Raw genomic sequence first — 18,492 nt, 5'->3', positions numbered from 1 at the left:
TCTATGCCTTTCATGATTCTGTAAATAGCTATCAAATCTCCTCTCTCTCTTCTTTGCTCTAGTGTCTGTAGTTTAAGTTTTTGTAGTCTCTCTTCATATGATAGTTTTGAGAGTGTTGGTGCCAGTTTTGTAATTGCTCTTTGTATTCTTTCAAGTTTTTTTATACATTTTTTTGTACTTGGTGACCATATCGTTGCTGCATATTCCAATCTTGGTCTTATCAGGGTGATTAGGATTTTCCTCACCATTTCTTCATCCAGGTATGTAAATGCCACTTTGATTGTTCTTATTAAATTATAAGTTTCTCCAAAAATCTTATTTATATGTTTCTCAGGTGACATATTATTCATAACAATGACTCCCAGGTCCTTCTCATTTTCTACTTTTTTTATTCCTTCTTCTCCCAAATTATATGATCCTGTTATTCTGTTTTTGCTTTTTCCAAATTCCATTATACTACACTTTTTTGTATTGAACTCCATCTCCCACTTCCTACTCCATTCCTGTACTTTATTTAGATCTCTCTGTAGTGATTCACAATCTTCTTCAGTTTTCACTCTTTTCAGTAGTTTTGCATCGTCTGCAAAGAAGCTCATATAGCTTTCAATTCCTTCATCCATATCATTAATATATATAGCAAACATTATTGGGGCCAGGACTGTTCCCTGCGGGACACCGCTTATTACTTCATTCCATTTTGAGTGCTGATCTCTTATCACTACTCTCATTTTTCTTTCTTGCAAAAAGTCTTCCATCCAATTTAGTAATTTACCTTGTATTCCTCCTTCAGATTCTAGTTTCTTAAGCAACTTCTTATGTGGTACTTTGTCAAAAGCTTTTTTTAGGTCTAGAAATGCACAATCAGCCCATCCATCTCTTTCTTGTATTATATCTATTAGCTTTGAATAGAAACATATTAAATTGGTGACGCATGATCGTCCTTGTCTGAATCCAAATTGCCTTGGATTTAGTACGTTGTTTTTTTCCAAGTATTTTACCCATCTATTTTTGATAATTCTTTCACAAATTTTTGCTATTGTACTTGTTAGAGAGACTGGTCTATAGTTGGTAGGTTCTTCTTTATTTCCTCCTTTATATATAGGTACTATATTTGCTTTTTTCCAATCTTCTGGAACTTTTCCTTCTTTCAAGGAACTGCTTATTATGCTATGTATTTTGTCTGCCAGTTCATTCCTGCATTCTTTCAGAATCCAGTTTGCTATTTCATCTGGTCCATGTGATTTTCTGACATCAAGATTACTCAATTGTATCAATATTTCATTCTTTGATACTTCTACATTCAATCTCTTCAGGTTGTATGTTCTCCCTTGTAAACACTGATTTAAAATGTTTGTTCATAATTTCCGCCATTTCCATTTCCTCAGTGTATTCAACTCCCCCTTGTCTTAATTTCTCCAAGTCCTGTTTGTTTTTCAGTTTATTGTTTACAAATCTGTAGAATAGTTTTGGTTGATCTTTACATTTTTCTATGACGTCTTTTTCATATTTTCTCTTTTCCTCTCTGCACGTTTGTACATATTCATTTCTATAACTGGTATATATTTTCCATTTTTCAGGTTTTCTGTCTTTTTTCCATCTGGTCCAGGCTTTGTCTCTTTTGTCTTTTAACTCCCTACAACTTTTGTTGTACCAGCATTTTACATATTCTTTTTCTTGTTTTTGTCTTGGGACATACTTTTCCACTCCTTTTTTGTAAATTTTTGTCAAAATATTCCATTTCTTTTCCACTGATGTTTCTTCTTTGTATATTTCTTCCCAGTTTTCTTGTTGAAAGAATTCTCTTATTTTATCAAAGTTTGTTTTTTCATACATCATTCTTCCTTTTCTATATTGTTCATTTCTTTTCATATATTTTTCTTCATTAAGTTCCAGTTCAATCAATATGTGGTCACTTTTACCTATTGGTGTTTTATATTCAATCTTGTCCACTATTCTAGGTTCAGATGTAATTAATAAGTCTAGTCTCGATGGTTCTTCTTCATTTCTATACCTAGTGTTCTCCTGTATCCATTGTGTCATTGTGTGGTCAATAATCATCTCAAGTAGAGCGTTTCCCCATGAGTCGTCTCCACCCTTTACTGTCATTTCTTCCCAGCAGATTTCTTTGCAATTAAAGTCGCCCATCATAACTATTCTTCCTCCATCTTCCATTATTTTATTTAATGTTATCTTTGTGTCCTCTAACATACTTTTATGTTCACTCTCCTCCCATGAGGCTGTTTTTGGAGGCACATAATTTATCACAAATTTTCTGCTCTTCTTATCTCTGTCTTCCACTTCTATCATAATCATCTCTACTGTATTCTTTCCATATATGACACCTTTCACGTTTATATCCTTCTTAGTCAGGAACATAACTCCACCCCCTTGTTTTTTCTCTCTGTTTCTAATCCAATAATTGTATGCATCATGTCCTACACTGTTGGGTGGTAGTGGGCCTTTTAATTTTGTTTCTACAATTCCCATTATGTCCGGTTCTTTTTCCTTCAAATAATCATTCAGCTCATTCAATCCTGTTATTAATCCATCTATATTTGTGTAAGACACTCTTAGTTTTCTGCCACTTCCATTGTGTTCTCTGTTTCCCTTATGTTTTTCTTTTGTATGTCGAACTTCCTTAGTTTCATGTTCACTACTCTCCAATAGAATCTCTCTTTCTCTGACTCCGTTCTGTTCTCGTTTTTTGCCTTAGCTTCCAGTCTTTTCTGCTTTTCTTCCTCTCTTTCCTCTTTATTCATTTCTCTTTTTATCCATATCTTTTTGTATTGTTCACTTGTTGCTAGTTTCCCTGTTTTGGATAAGATATTCTCTGCCGTTGTTTGTGACTTGAATTTAATCTTAATTGGTCTGGTCTTGTCTGTGCTATACTTTCCGAGTCTAAATTTCTCTTCGATTTGTTTCATAATTTCTGGTTCATCTTCCTGAACTGATTCTAGTAATTGGCTTACTTTTTCATTTTCCTCTTTGATTCTTGTGGTTCTATCTGTGTTGTGTTTCTCTTCCATTCCTAATATAATTATACATTTCTTCTTGTCTGCTAAATCTCTTACTATATTCTCCTTTTGTCTCATCACTTTAATAACTGAGTCTTCAGTACGTTCTTTCAATTGCTGTTTGACTATGTCAGTGAATGAAACCTTATTTCCTTCTTGGGTTTTCTTCCAATTTTTACTTTCTTTAGCTATTGTTTCTCTGTTTTCTTTACTATTCTTCTTCAATTCCTCATTCTCCACCTTTACATCTCTTAACTGTCTTTTTAGGTCTTCTATTTCATCAGTTAAGTTTTTATTCGCCTTTTCTAGTTCTTCCAATCTTTCAACCCTTTGTAAAATGGTGTTCATATGACCTAACCTACTCTCCAAGTCCTCGATCACCTTATCAACCTTCTTCTCTAGTCTTGTCAGTCGGGGGGGTTTGTGTCCCCCCCACTCTCTTTAAATCCCTTGAAAATATTCTCATCACTTTCTACTGTATTGTTCCTATCTATACTTCTAATCTTTACATTCTTATTAGACATTCCGTCGTCCTCCAGCTCGTCTTGCGGTCGCTTGTTTACTTTTCGGTGGTCTGTTAGGGCCAAGTCCTCTACATCCTCATTTCCTTCCATTTCCCCAGCAATCCCTCCCCTTTTCCTCTTTCCTTACTTTCCCACTACCCCACGAGCAATTTCCCCCCACCCTGCAAATACAAAAAGGCACTTCTCTTTGCGTTGGGATCCACAATCGGCACTTTTCTTCAGAACGTTCTTCAAGCCGTCCGTTCGTTGAAAGTGTGTGTGTGTGTGTGTGTGGGGAGGCACCAAGTTGCTTTAACATATGTTGAATGTTGTCTAATAACAGCTTAACCCATAAATTGTTAGCCCAGTGTTTAGCTCAAATGCTGGCATAGGTTGAATTTTGATTTTTTGTTTTTTGCATGTCATAACATAAAATGGAGGTGGAGCATAAAAAAATTATTCACAGTTGAATATATCTGCATCTGTGACCACTCGTCAGTCGGTGTAGGATGGGTCTCTTGCATGAAGATTTTCAAGAAGGGATATGTTTTTGGCAATGTACTGCTACCTGAATAGACGTATGGGAATGGATGCAAAGAGGAGATTGTATGAAGGGGTGATTTTGCTGACAGCATTGTATGGGGCAGGAACATAGAACATAAAAGAGGAAGAATTTAAATGTGTTTTGAGATGAAACACCTGAGAAATATGGTAGGGGTGACAAGGCTGGATAGAGTGAGAAACAAGGAGAGATGGGGTGGATGAAAGAGTGTTGGGATGGTTTGGACACATGGAAAGAATGAGTGAAGAAAGATTAGTAAAAGAGGTGTGGAAGGAGTGAACATGAAGGGCTAACCAAGGATGATAAGATGGATGGGGTAAAAGCAGCATTGGGAAAAAGGGGAATGTCTGATGGGGAAGGAAGGTAGAAGACAGGGGGGAGTAGAGAATGGTTGTGTATGGATGACGCTGTGATGCATGGGAAGGAGTGGGTGGGGGGTGAGGGAGTATGTGTGAATGATATCTTGATGCAGCCCAAAGGGATTTTCCCCCGTCTTCTCTTTTTCTGGATGAGGGGGTGTCACCGATTAAATAAAGTGGCCTTACTGTGGATGTGCTGTGTCTTGCTACATTGCTTCTGACCCAGGGCAGTGGCAAGATGCATTTTTTTTAGAAAGGGAATGGACATCGGCAATATTTTGTCGCTGATTATTGCAATTCAGTAATTCACCTATTATTCATTGTTCTGGTGATTGCATAGGGACATGCAGCATATTATGTGCTATATGAGATACCACTACCAAATAATCATGGCTTTAGCACACAGCATCACAACTGTAGGGATTGAGGTGGCTAGGAATATGTTGTGGTAGTGTAAACCTACACTACTGTCTAGTGCCATAACACACGTTTCGAAAATATTATGCAGAGGTGATCAAATCTGCAGACAGGAAGGTGTACAGCCAGAGAAACTTTTATGATTGCAGTAAATATTAAAGCAAATTATATTAATCTTTAATTTCATTTTTGTATTTCTTACATAAAATTAAACTAAAATATATATTTTGAAACAGCAATGTTTCTACAACAGAAATTAAGTGAGAGTAATATGGGAGTAAATCGTCCAGGCATCTGTGGACTCTGTCAATTTTACTCACTTGTATATTCGAAAAATTGGTGGACAGATTTACTCCCGCTTTGCAGCAATTTATGGCCAAATGAATCATACAGAATTTTTTTATGTATTTTGATGAGTAAACCTTTTCAGGAAAAGGAGGAGTACAAGAAGAAGCTGAAGGAGGAGTGGGAGGGAGTGAAGGATAGAGTAGAGCCAGGAGTGGAGGAGGAATGGAGATGGTTCAAGGAGGGAGTCACAAAGTGTGCAAAGATGGTGTGTGGAACAAGAAGGACAGGAGGAAATAGAAGGAAGGGTAGTGAATGGTGGGATGAGGAAACAAAGAAGGTTGTAGAAGAGAAGAAGCGAGCTTTCACATATGGGTTACAAAATAGGACGAGGGAGTCATATGAGATGTACAAAGAAAAGAAAAGAGAAGTAAAGCAAAAGGTAAAGGAGGCAAAGAGGAGAGCAGATGTGAAATGGGGTAAGAGTATGACAGAAAATTTTGAAAGTAATAAAAAGATGTTTTGGAAAGAAATTAAGAGAGGAAGAGGAGGCGAATCAAGTAGAGAAGAAAAGGTAAAAGGTGCAGATGGAGAGATGATAATGGAAGAGAAGGCAGTAAGGGGAAGATGGGCAGAATATTTTAGGGAGTTGCCAAATGTGAAGGAGGATAGGGAGGGAAAGATAGCTGCAGTGGGAAATGCTAAGAAAATGAGAGTGATGAGTGAAGAAAATGGAGGAGAAAAAAGGAAGGATGAAGTGAAGGCAGTTGTTAAGATGATGAAAGCAGGTAAGGCACCTGGTCTGGATGGATGCCATGCAGAATGTCTAAAAAAAAAAAGAGGAGGTACAGTGGTGATAGACTGGCTGGTGAGGTTATTTAATGTTTGCTGGAGAGAAGGTAGAGTGCCGGAGGAGTGCCTATATAGTTCCACTTTACAAGGGAAAAGGGGACAAGTGTGAATGTAGTAGTTTCAGAGGGATTAGCTTGTTAAGTGTAGTTGGGAAGGCTTATGGGAGGATCTTGATTAAGAGGATTAGGAGAGGAACAGAGGGAGTGATTGGTGAGGAACAGTGTGGATTTAAGGACAGGTAGAGGTTCTGTAGATCAGATTTTTGTGGTAAGACAGATATGTGAGAAAGCTATAGGAAAGGAGAAGGATGTTTTTTTGGCTTTTATGGATCTGGAAAAGGCTTACGATAGGGTAGACAGAAAGTCACTGTGGGCGGTTTTGTGGATATGAGGATAGGAGGAAAGCTTCTAGGAGCTATCAAGACTTTTTATGAGAGTAGTAGAGCTTGTGTCAGGATTAGAAATGGAGAGAGTGAGTGATTCGAGGTAAAGGTGGGACTTCGTCAGGGATGCGTTATGTCACCCTGGCTGTTCAACTTGTACATGGATGGGGTAGTGCGAGAGGTAAATGCAAGGGCGGTGGGTCAGGGATTGGAGATAGTTAAAGAAAATGGAGAAAAGTGGGAGGTGAGCCAGCTGTTGTTTGCAGACGACACTGCGCTTGTGGCAGGATTGGAGAAGAGATTGAGGAAGTTGGAGACAGAGTTTGGGATAGTGTGTGATAGAAGAAAGCTGAAGATAAATGTGGGTACAAGTAAGGTGATGAGATGTACAAGGGTGAATGGAGAATGGTTGTATATGGATGATGTTGTGATGCATGAGGTGGAATGAGCGGGGGGATGGGGGGTGAGGTGGTATGTGCGAGCAAAATTTGATGCAGCCTGAAGGGATTTCTCCCCGTCTTCTCCTTTTATGCATGGGGGTAAGGAGAGGGGGTGTTGCCAATTTAATGAAGCAGCCTTGCTGTGGATGTGCTGTGTCTTGTGACACTGCTTCTGACCCAGGGCAGTGGACAAGGTGCAGGGATGACCTGTCATCCAGGAGGTGCTAAGATAAGAGGGAGGGTGGAGGGGAGTGGAGTGTATTTAGGAATGGAATGGGTGGGAATGATTTTATGCCTTTTCCTTTTTGGCTACCTCCCTTGTAAGGGGAAAAAAGCCTTGGTATATGTATGTACAATGATGTAAATAATAAATAAAATACATAAATAAATACATAGGTATAGTTAAATAATAAACAAACAGGTAAATAGTAATAATAAATTGACACATAACTAAATATATTAGAATCAAGCAAATAATGATAAACAAACAAATCATGACAAAACAAATAAACATATCAAATAAATGATAATCATTACAGCATCTTGCTTAGGTGTTTATCAAAATGATCCTTAAAGCTTCGAACTGAACTACATTGCACTGCCTCCGCAGGAAGTTTAGTCCATTCATTAATTAAACAGTTGGCAAAGTTGTTTCTACCCACTTCCAAATTAAATCTATTTCCGGACAGTTTGAGACCATTGTTTCTTGTAGGATTCTCATTCAGTGTGAAAATTTTGTCACTTTTGATGTTGTCAGTTCCCTTTAGAATTTCAAGGACCTGTATCAAGCCATTTGAATCTACATTTTCCAATCTGTCAATGTCTTTAATGAGATTTGGTGACCATGCAGAAACAGCATATTCCAAATGTGGACGAACTAATGATTTATATAGCTTGTTAATGAGTGATGGACTTTTGAAGTCAAAAGATCGCGCAATCAGTCCTGGAATTTTATTTGCTTTCTCAGAGGCTGAAATACACTGCTTGGATGATTTGAGATAGTTAATGATAATTATGCCAAGATATTTTTCACTATTCACTTTTGTTAACGAATTTCCAAATAATTGGTAATCATACTTACTGTTATCTTTACCTATGTGCATTTACTTGTGTTAAATTTCATTAGCCACTTTTCAGACCATTGCTGTAATTCATCTAAATCTTCTTGAATATCTAATTGGTTTAAGTGATCATTTTATGCATCTTTGCCATGAGATGTACCAAAAAAAATGCCATTCACAAGACAAACCAAAATCCTCATGGTAACAGAAATTTTTGAAGTTGTATCTGTTCTTGTATTGGTCAGCACATCCATCTAAAAAATAGTACACCTTTTTCAGTTGTGGGCACTTGAATTTGACATAGTCCATAAGCTGTTCTATAAATGAGTAAACCATTAGTGTTGTGTTTTAGTGATGGAGATAAGAAACAGTCAGTTAAATGGTTAAGTTCTTGGTCTTCAGATGACCTATAACAGGTGACAAAAGGGTGAACTGTACATTGTGAGTTGTCCCAGTGGAATCCCTTAGCATCTTGGGCAATGAAAGAATAACCTTCGGAAAAATCACCTCCTTCAGAGATGTACCGTTTCTTTCAACTGTTTTAAGTACTGTGATTGCTGCTGTGCAACAAAATGATGACAAACCATGCGGGATATTTTATTGCTTAGTGATGATAAGTATTCATGAAGTGGCTCCACTTTGTCTACCAATGTACAACAGTCAACGCGGTCACCCATTGCTTGCAAGATATTTCATTTGGAGCTGATTTAACGCTGTCAAGCAAGTTGAGAAAGTTCAGAACACCTTCTCTTGGGCAGTCTGCAAATTTGCATCATGCAAGCTTCTTTTTCTTTACTGCAGACATTATAATCCATAAGATCTTTGTATGAGTGACCTTATTTTCCCAATGCAGCCAACTAATTTTGGGTTTTGATGTGTACAGACACAGAGAGAACGGGTCCCACCACTACCAGCAAGCACACAACATGATGGCTGTAATGGTAAATGTGGAGAATCCTATTTTAATATTCTTTTTATAATTTTTATATACTTCAAATATCTCTCTTAAATTCCCAAGAACCAGCTGCTTTTGCACCTTCAGCACTGGTGATTTTCACACAATCCTTTTGGCCAGGACACATACGACTAACCTCATCTGACTTACAGAATCTTCAAACTAAATCTTTGTGCTCTTCTGATGCCACTTTTCCTTTGCTCATGATTGCAATCTTTAGAAAGATTTCAAATTCTGATTTTAGTAAATGGCTTTTTCTCACCATATATGTTGTAGCTTGGAGGGAAAAAAAAAAAAAAGAAAAAGAAAAAAAAAAATTGTAGTTTCTTTAATTTAGTATGGGGAGAGTGTCAATACATGTAGTTTATGATTATTTGCTATCCAGGAATGACTTTTTTTTATTTCTCAGAGTGTGTTTCAAGTTTTGAAGCCTCACTTTCTGCCTTGCTATTACCATGAACACCATAACTGACCTCTAGGCTCTCCTTCAAATGTTTTTTGGCATCTGATAGCTTACCATGAGCTGTGCACTTCTTCTGGCTCAATGATAACCCTTCTGAAAAGAAATAAAAATTCATACATTTACATTAATATACAGATTAAAATTTGATTCAAAATAATGCCATAGTTGTCATTATATATATATAAATATATATATATATACATACAGAAAGAGAGAGAAATGTAAATATCCCTTATGAGTTATCCGTTTATTTTTAAAAATGCTAAACAATTAAATGCCTACATTGTTATGCAAAAAATGACTAATCAAACAAAAATGGCATTGAAATAAAAAATATCTAGAGATTAAGAATGTAAACTGATTTTGAATACTTATATAAAGGAAAATTGTATACCGTATAGATCAAACCCAAATAATTTTCTCATTTTACTCATTCTTTTTTGACTGGTGTTTGGTCCAGAAGTGCTAGAACTGGTTCAATTGAAGTTAAAGGATTTTCTTCAACTGGATATTCACTGTATAGATCTTGATTTCAAGACATCATATCACTCAAATCACTGCTTGAAGATGATTTGAATAAATGTTGCTCAGTCTCATAGTTTTCAATAGTTCTAATTATTGTGGGGTTATTCATTATTAGTGTTCAACAGTTCACACACAACAATGAGTCTTTTTTCCATCTTCCATCACACTTTTCAATAAGCACATCAGTCAATTTGATAAGATTGATTGTTATGCACTTATGTTTTTAGTAGTAGGGTCTTGGCAGTTTTTCAAGTGCTGAACCATTGTATTTTATTGTAAAGGCTTAATAGCCAAGATGTAGATATCACTATGAGTAATTTCTATAGATCTGTACAAAAAATATACAATAAGGTGACACATTTTTTAATCAGGTTATAGATTATATTTGAATTCTTAGTCTATGAGGCTCATTAGAAAACCATAACAACCAACCACACACACACACACTTCTGGCTGAAACTGTACTAACTTGTAGATCTAAACTACAACTATCTGTACTGATTCTGTACAAATAGCAACATGTTCCAAAAATTGCCAGATCATTTGGTACTTTATGAATTGACAAACAATTTGTAAATACATGGTGTTCACTTATAAGTTAATTACATGAAAATTACCAAGACAAACAACCTTATATGGCTGTTTATAATAGCCTAGAGATGCGCTTTATTTTTCTTATTAGAATAAAAATTCTAAATTAAGAGGAGGAGAAGGTGAATCAAGTGGAGAAGAAAAGGTAAAAGGTGCAGATGGAGAGATGATAATGGAAGAGATGGCAATAATAGGAAGATGGGCAGAGTATTTTAGGGAGTTGCTCAATGTGAAGGAGGATAGGGAGGGAAAGGTAGTTGCAGTGGGTAGTGCTAAGAAAATGACAGTGATGAGTGAGGAAAATGGAGGAGAAATAAGGAAACATGAGGTGAAGGAAGTTGTTAAGATGATGAGAGCAGGTAAGGCACCTGGATTGGATGGATGTCATGCAGAATGTCTAAAACAAAAAGGAGGTACAGTGATGGTTGACTGGGTATTGAGGTTATTTAATGTTTGTTTAAGAGAGGGTTGAGTGCCAGAGGACTGGAGGAGTGACTGTATAGTTCTACTTTACAAGGGAAAAGGGGACATGTGTGAGTGTAGTCATTTTAAAGGGATCAATTTGTTAAGTGTAGTTGGGAAGGCTTATGGGAGGGTCTTGATTGAGAGGATTAGGAGGAACAGAGGAGTAATTGGTGAGGAACAGTGTGGGTTTAGGACAGGTAGGGGTTGTGTGGATCACATTTTTGTGGTAAGACAGATATGTGAGAAACTTTTAGAATAAGAAGGATGTTTTTTGGGCCTTTATGGATTTAGAAAAGGCTTATGACATGATAGACAGGAAGGCTCTGAGGGATGTACTGAATTGATGTATTGAATCTTGGCTGTGATTTGAACAGATCCTTCAATCCAATGGCCAGGGTGATATTTTGCCTATTTACAGGTTTTCTTAACTTCACTTGGATAGTAATTGTGGTTATGTGCAAAACTTATGTAACTTACATTATCTAATAAAATAATATATTGACTTACAACGAAGTTGGGTATTAACAGAGTATGAGTATGAGTGCGGGAGTCAGAGATTCAATGCCCATGCATCTTGATTTATACTACGACCACACGACATCAGTGCCAAGGACAGGTGCTAATGTGTGCCTACAGAAGCCTATTCTATCACTCTATGCCCAGCTCCACACAATCTTTCTACTTTTTTATTTGTGTGTAAAGAAGGCTTACAAAATTTCAATCATTACCTAACTAATCAAATGGGGAAAGGTAAGTACATATATCGCTTGTTTGCGAAAACGTCGTCATAACTCAAAAAACTGAATTTTTGAGTTATCTATACAGACATATTCATCTTCAAACACGGATTTTTTTGGTAACAGTGTCATATCTGTAGCTCAAAAATTGACCACTAGGGAGTGCTAAATGTCCCTACGACCTAACCTTACATGTTCCAACTTGTTCCAACAAATATTTTAGACTTAGTAAAGATTATGATTATTTCAACTTCTATAAACTTTAGAGGCGTATTTGATGCTCCAAAATTTTTTCCACCTATGGTGTTTGAGGGCTTTTTATAATATTGAGAGCGTTTTGAAACTTTAAAATGCCTCTCCTGAAAAATTTGATATTTTGAGTTATGACGACGTTTTCGCAAACAAGCGATATGAGGACACTACTTTGTAATGCCATCTTGTTTACATGCCCTCTGACCTCCGAGGGGAGAAGGCTTCAATTTTGTACTCCTCTGCCACTGGCTTGCAAATCTCCTGCAACTACGGTAGTCATTCATCACAAAAAAAAAAAAAAAAAATTCATGTTTTATCTTATTATTTAATTTAAGCCCTTATAAGGGGGGAAAAGCCTTTGGTATATGTATGTATTTAATTTAAGGTAACCAACTACTTTGATGGATTAAATATTATAATCAATTTACTAGGAAATGCTAAGATAAGAGGGAGGGAATAGGGTGGAGGGGAATGGAGTATGTTAGGGATGGAATGGGTTGGAGTGACTTTTATGTCATTGCTGTTTTGCTACCTCCTTTATAAGGGGGAAAATCCTTTGATATATGTATGTACTAAGAATGGCGAGCACTATGGCTCTTGCTAGGATGTGGCTTACGGCGTCATACCCGCATCCCTTTGTGTCACTGACACGTCAAGGAACATGACAATAGGATAGGAAGAAAACTGTTATGAGCAGTCAAGAGTTTTTACGAGAGTAGTAGAGCTTGTGTTCAAATCAGAAATGGAGAGAGTGGGTGGTTTCAGGTAAAGGTGGGACTTTGTCAGGGATGTATTATATCACCCTGGCTGTTCAATTTATAATGAATGGGGTGGTGTGAGAGGTAAATGCAGGGGTAGTGGGTCAGGGATTGGAGATGGTTAAAGAAAATGGAGAAAAGTGGGAGATAAGCCAGTTGTTGTTTGCTGACGACACTGTGCTTGTAGCAGGATCAGAGGAGGCATTGAGGAAGTCAGTGACAGAGTTTGGGAAGGCATGCGAAAGAAAGAAGTTTAAAATGAATGTGGGTGAAAGTAAAGTGACGAGATGTACAAGGGGAGAAAGTGGCAGAATTTGGAAGTGAGTATTAAGGGAGAGAGACTGGAGGAAGTGGATAGTTTTAGGAGGTACTTGGGTGTGAATGTGGTGGGAAAGGGAGAAGTGGAGGTGGAGGTAGAATGTAGATTGAGAGAAGTGAGTAAATGCCTTCAGGGATTAAAAAGTGTAATGAGTAATAGACATTTGGGAATGGATGCTAAGAAGAGATTGTATGAAGGAGTGATTGTGCCGACAGCACTGTATGGGGCAGAAACATGGAACATAAGAGAGGAAGAGAGGAGTTTGATTGTGTTTGAGATGAGGTGCCTGAGAAGAATGATTCGGGTTACTAGGCTGGATAGAGTGAGAAACGAGGAGGTGAGGAGGAGAACAGAGGTGGAAAGGGAGTTGTTGTTGTTGTTTCTTAGACTGTGTGTCCGAGCAGTCCTGTCTCCCCATGGAATGCCATGGTCGGAACGAGGTTTTCCCACAAATCCTCTATGGAGTGTATGTTGTGTTGTTTGCATGCAAGATTGTGTATTATGCAATCTTCCATGGTGTGTTGAATAGTATGGGATGAAGTGTTACATCCTGGGCATTTGTCCACAATGCAGTCATCCAGTCTCTTCCGGTAGCTTAGAAGGGCTGGGTGGTGGCCACATTGCAGTCTGGCCAGGTGGACTGTGTCCTTTCGTGGGAGAGAGGATTCAAAGGGATGTCTATCAGGAGGTCTGGCATGCAGCAATGTGTTGTCTTTTAGTGTGTTAATGGAGCAGTGAGTGATATGATTATGAATGTTTCCGGAGGCTGGTATTTGGGGGTTTTGGAGGAAGAGAAGAGAGTATTTGTGTGTGATATAGATTTTTTATATTTTTATTTTTTTATATCTCTTGGCATGTGTGGGTGTTCTGCTATGTAGTGTAGCGGGTGTGCTGTGTTTGTAGAGGCTGCAGCAAGTGTTTGTGTGCCTCTCGTGTCAAAGTGATCTTTGACTTTGAGGACTTTTGTTTCATAGTGCAGGTGGTCTGTAGGTGTTGTATACGTGCAGCCTGTAATTGCTTTTAATGCTTTGTTTTGTTTGGTGTTGAGGTGTGTCTCACTGAGATTAGGTGCCCATGCTGGACTTGCATAATTCATCACTGAGTGTATGCATTGTTTATATTAGGTAGTATTAGTTTCTTTTGTCCAAATGTTGTTCCAGTAATTGATTTAGGTGCATTGAGTCTAGGTGTGCATTTATTTTTATGTTTGTGATGCATTTAAATGACATGGATGTATCGTATGTTACACCAAGAATTTTTGGGGTGTGTGTGTGTGTGTGGTATTAGAGTGTTGTTCATATGAAGATGAGAAATGTATTTGTGTTCTTTTGTCCAGTTGGTGAAAAGTGTTGCTGTAGATTTGACTGGGGCTATTTTGAGTCTGTAATAAACCATGTGTTGAGCGTATCAAGGTATGGCTGTATTATTGTGATTGTTATGTTGTCTGCATAGGAAGAGATTTGTATTTCTGAGGTGTCTGGTGTGGGTATATAATGCATGTATAGATTAAAGAGTGTGGGGAATAGAACTTAGTCCTGTGGTACTCCATTCTTAATGTTTCTGGTGTGCGATGATTGACCATTATATGACACATAAGCATGTCTGCCTTCCAGATAATTGGCCAGCCATCTTTCTGTGTTATTGTGCATGTCTGTGTTATATATTTTGTTTGTTACTTTGTGGAGGGGTATAGCATCAAAAGCTTTACTATTGTCTAATGTTATAAGAAATGTTCTGTGATGGGGCCTATCTGAATTGATACATACATACATATACCAAGGCTTTTTCCCCCTTACAAGGGAGGTAGCCAAAAAGGAAAAGGCATAAAATCATTCCCACCTATTCCATCCCTGAATACACTCCACACCCCTCCCCCTCCCTCTTATCTTAGCACCTCCTGGATGACGGGTCATCCCTGCACCTTGTCCACTGCCCTGGGTCCGAAGCAGTGTCGCAAGACACAGCACATCCACAGCAAGGCCGCTTCATTAAATCGGCGACCCTCTTTCTCCGCCCCCCCATGCATAACAGGAGAAGATGGGGAAAAATCGCTTTGGGCTGCATCAAATTTTGCTCACACATACTACCTCACCCCCCATCCCCCCCACCCATTCCACCTCATGCATTACGACATCATCCATATACAACCATTCTCCATTCACCCCTGTCTTCTGTCCTCTCCCATCCTTCCTCCACAGACATTCCCCTCTTCCTCAAAGCCCTCTTCACCCCATCCATCCACCTCATCCTAGGACATTCCCTCATGTTCACTCCCTCCACATCTGCCTTCCATACCTCTTTTACTAGTCTTTCTTCATTCATTCTTTCCATGTGTCCAAACCATCCTAATACTCTTTCATCAACCCAATCTGTGTCTTTTGTTTGCCTACGCCCTCCACTTACTTTCATGTGTTTGCACTTCTGGGGGTGGAATGGCATTAACCATGTTCTTGACCATTCTTGCAGGGAGTCCAAGTTTTCTTGTAATTTATGTCTGTCTTCTTCATTTTTAATTCCTCGGAAAATTTTAGTGTCATCTGCGAATAAGAACAGGTCCGACTGTACACAGCTAGGTAAATCATTGATATATATGACAAAAAGCACTGGTCCAAGTATACTGCCTTGGGGAATGCCACTGTGTACTCTTTGATATTTTGAGAATGTTCCATTGATTTGGACTCTGCCTCCTCTCCAGCAAAAATGAGGTGATCCATCTGAGGACATTACCGCCCACACCATATCCGGCAAGCTTTCTTAGAAGTCTTTGATGAGGGACTTTATCAAATGCTTTTTGAAAATGTAAGAATATTGCATCAGTTTCTCCTCCATCGTCAATGACTCTGGTCCATTTGTCAATAACATGTAGCAGCTGAAGAACAGTTGACCTACCTGTTAGAAATCCAAACTGACTGTCTGAAAACAAATCATTACGTGTCATGTGTTCCATAATGTGGTCCCTTATAATGGATTCAAGAACTTTGCAAGTAATACATGTGAGGCTCACAGGGCGATAGTTGTTGACCTCAGATTTATCTCCTCCTTTGTGTATTGCACTCACATTAGCTGATTTCCAGTCTTCCGGTAGCTTCCCCTCTCTAATAGATGTTTCAAATAACTCTGTCAGTACTGGAGTAATGTTGTCCCTGAGTTCCTTTAGGATCCTGGCATTTATATTATCAGGGCCGGGTGATTTATCCACTTTTAGCTTTCCAAGTTTTTTCCATACATCTTCCTCTTTCACTTGACAGTCATTCAGTGGTTCATCAAAGTTACGAACTGGTATATGTGGCAATTCACCATCTGGTTCCTGGGTAAATACCTTTGAGAAAAAGGCTGATAATACCTCGGCCTTCTCCTCATCCGTTATGGCAATTTTTCCATCCCCGGCTTTTAGGTCTGTAACTCTAGTCACTGTTTTAAGTTTACTTTTGATGAAACTCCAGAATTTCTTGGATTTCTCTTTAACTTGACCTACTATGTCTTTTTCCTCTTTTTTTCTGAAGTTTTCTGGTCAGACACTGTACTTTGTTCCTCCATTTCTTATATTCCTGCAACTTGTCACTGTTTTTGGTTTCCATGTACCGAGACCAACTTCTGTTTTTCTTCTTAATGGCCATTTTGGTGCCCTCGTCCAATTTAATAAGTCTGTGTCTATCTCTGGCTAAATTACTATCATAGGTTCTACTAGGAACATATATGCTTTCCACCTCTTTTAATTTGTTCTTCACAGTAGACCATTTGTCCTCAAGTCCATCAATTTTTAGTACCTTCTCTGTCCATTTCTGGGGAAAATCTTTTCTCATTGCTTCATAATCACCTTTATCATAGAAGAAGACCTGTCTTTTTGTTGGAATTCTCCGTATGTAACAATTGTAGTCGAATTTCAGTAAGCTATGGTCACTCTTGCCCAGGGGTGATAAGGTTGTAACTGAATTTATCATATCCTCCTCATTAGTCAAGACTAAGTCCAAAAGACTGGGGTTGTCAGTACCTCTTCCTCTTGTTACTTCCTTAACATGCTGGAACATATAAGTATCTCTCAAAGTTTCCAAAAATAGGTATTCTTCACTATTTATACCATTCTGGGTTGTCCATCTTTGCCAGCTAATTTCAGGGAAATTAAAGTCCCCAGTGATGAGTACATGGGATGTGTTCATTTCTATTGCCTCCTTGATAAGTTTTCTTAGATTACTATTATTTTCTTCTTCACTGTTAGGACTTCTGTATATACAACCTACTAGTATTTCATCCTTTCCCTGTAATTGTATTTTAATCCACACAGATTCCTGATAATTGGTTATTAGTTTAATTTCTCGTGCATGCATATTTTTTTTGACATAGATTACTATACCTCTTCCTAATTCATCCATAATGTTAGTAAACATTTTGTATCCATCTATTTGTAATTCACTTGATACCAAGTCATATCGACAGTTTTTTGGTTTTACTTCATTAATAAGTATAATATCAGGTCCATTATGTACATGTAATATTCTAGTTCTTAGTTCAGTCATTTTATTTGCCAAGGTGTCAGCGTTTGTGTACCAGCAGATTAATGATTCCGCTGTATTTTTTACCACTTTTCTTTTCCCAAGTGGACCCCTCACCCGGTAAATGAACTTTCCCGACTGATCATTTGCTTCCCTTCTCTTTGCTTCCTCAGTCAACTCTTTCTGCTTCTCTCTTTGGGCCTTGGTCATGTCACAATGGATTTTGACATCTCTATATTTCTCACGTCCTCTGAGATTGACTATTCTCTTTAGTACCATATTCTTCAAGCTCTCTGAATCAAAGCCCACCAGTAAGGGTCTTGGTCTTGTGGAATTTTCATTCATAGTGCCCAATCTAAACATTTTATTTATCACAAGAGCATTGCTATCAAGCTCCATGGCTCCAACAAACAACTCTTTAAGAAAATCTGCATCCTCTTTATTTCTCATCCTTCTCTCCTCTGCTGCACTCTCTGGTACCCCTTGTATCACTATATTGTTTTTCCTTGCTTCTTCATCCCTCAATTCTTCAAGTTTTGCAATCTTATTTTCTAGTCTTCCCATGTCACCCAAAGGTGCAGTAACTATTCCTTCCTTCCCATTCACACCATTATTCTTAAGTAGCTTGCACTCTTCTTCTATTTCTACTGTCTTTTTCTCTGTTGCTTCTAATCTGTTCTTGACTCCCTCAAATTGTTCTACCATATTTTCATTCAGCACTCTTAAGAGCTTCCAGTTTACTTATTACTTCCTCACCTTTGCTCTGTTCTGAGACCACAATTTGACCAACCTGTTCCATTTTCTCTTCCAGTTTCTCTTGTTTGCTTATTATTGTCTTCATGGTGTTGTAGATCTTAACACAACCATGTTTGCAATGCTGACAGTTCCATAGGATTTGATTTCCCACTTTTTGCATATACTCATAAACTTCATTTGGCATATTCTCACAAGCTCTGTGGAACCATATTTCACAGATATCACAACAAATAGCTTCATCATCGTCTGAAACTTTCAACTCACACTTCCCGCATTTGTAATTTGAAGTGTTATCTTCCATCTTGT

The 18,492-nt window shown here is 38.0% G+C and overlaps 1 protein-coding gene across 1 annotated transcript; it reads right to left on the bottom strand.

Annotated features, from left to right (window-relative positions):
• Window positions 1-12,475: 12,475 nt before the first annotated feature.
• Window positions 12,476-18,135, bottom strand: LOC143022998 (uncharacterized). Its single transcript, XM_076181434.1, has 5 exons — window positions 17,707-18,135; window positions 16,465-17,196; window positions 15,668-16,247; window positions 15,344-15,477; window positions 12,476-12,547 (listed from the first exon to the last, which is right to left on the bottom strand). Exons 1-5 carry the CDS (start codon window positions 18,133-18,135, stop codon window positions 12,476-12,478), a joined length of 1,947 nt encoding a protein of 648 aa, XP_076037549.1.
• Between the last annotated feature and the right edge of the window lie 357 nt (window positions 18,136-18,492).

This window comes from Oratosquilla oratoria, unplaced genomic scaffold (genome assembly GCF_046742065.1).
Source record: "Oratosquilla oratoria isolate Oo_2021 unplaced genomic scaffold, ASM4674206v1 SCAFFOLD267, whole genome shotgun sequence".
NCBI lineage: Eukaryota > Metazoa > Arthropoda > Malacostraca > Stomatopoda > Squillidae > Oratosquilla > Oratosquilla oratoria.
Note: the sequence above shows the minus strand (reverse complement) of the source record. Positions and strands in the feature narration are given on the sequence as shown.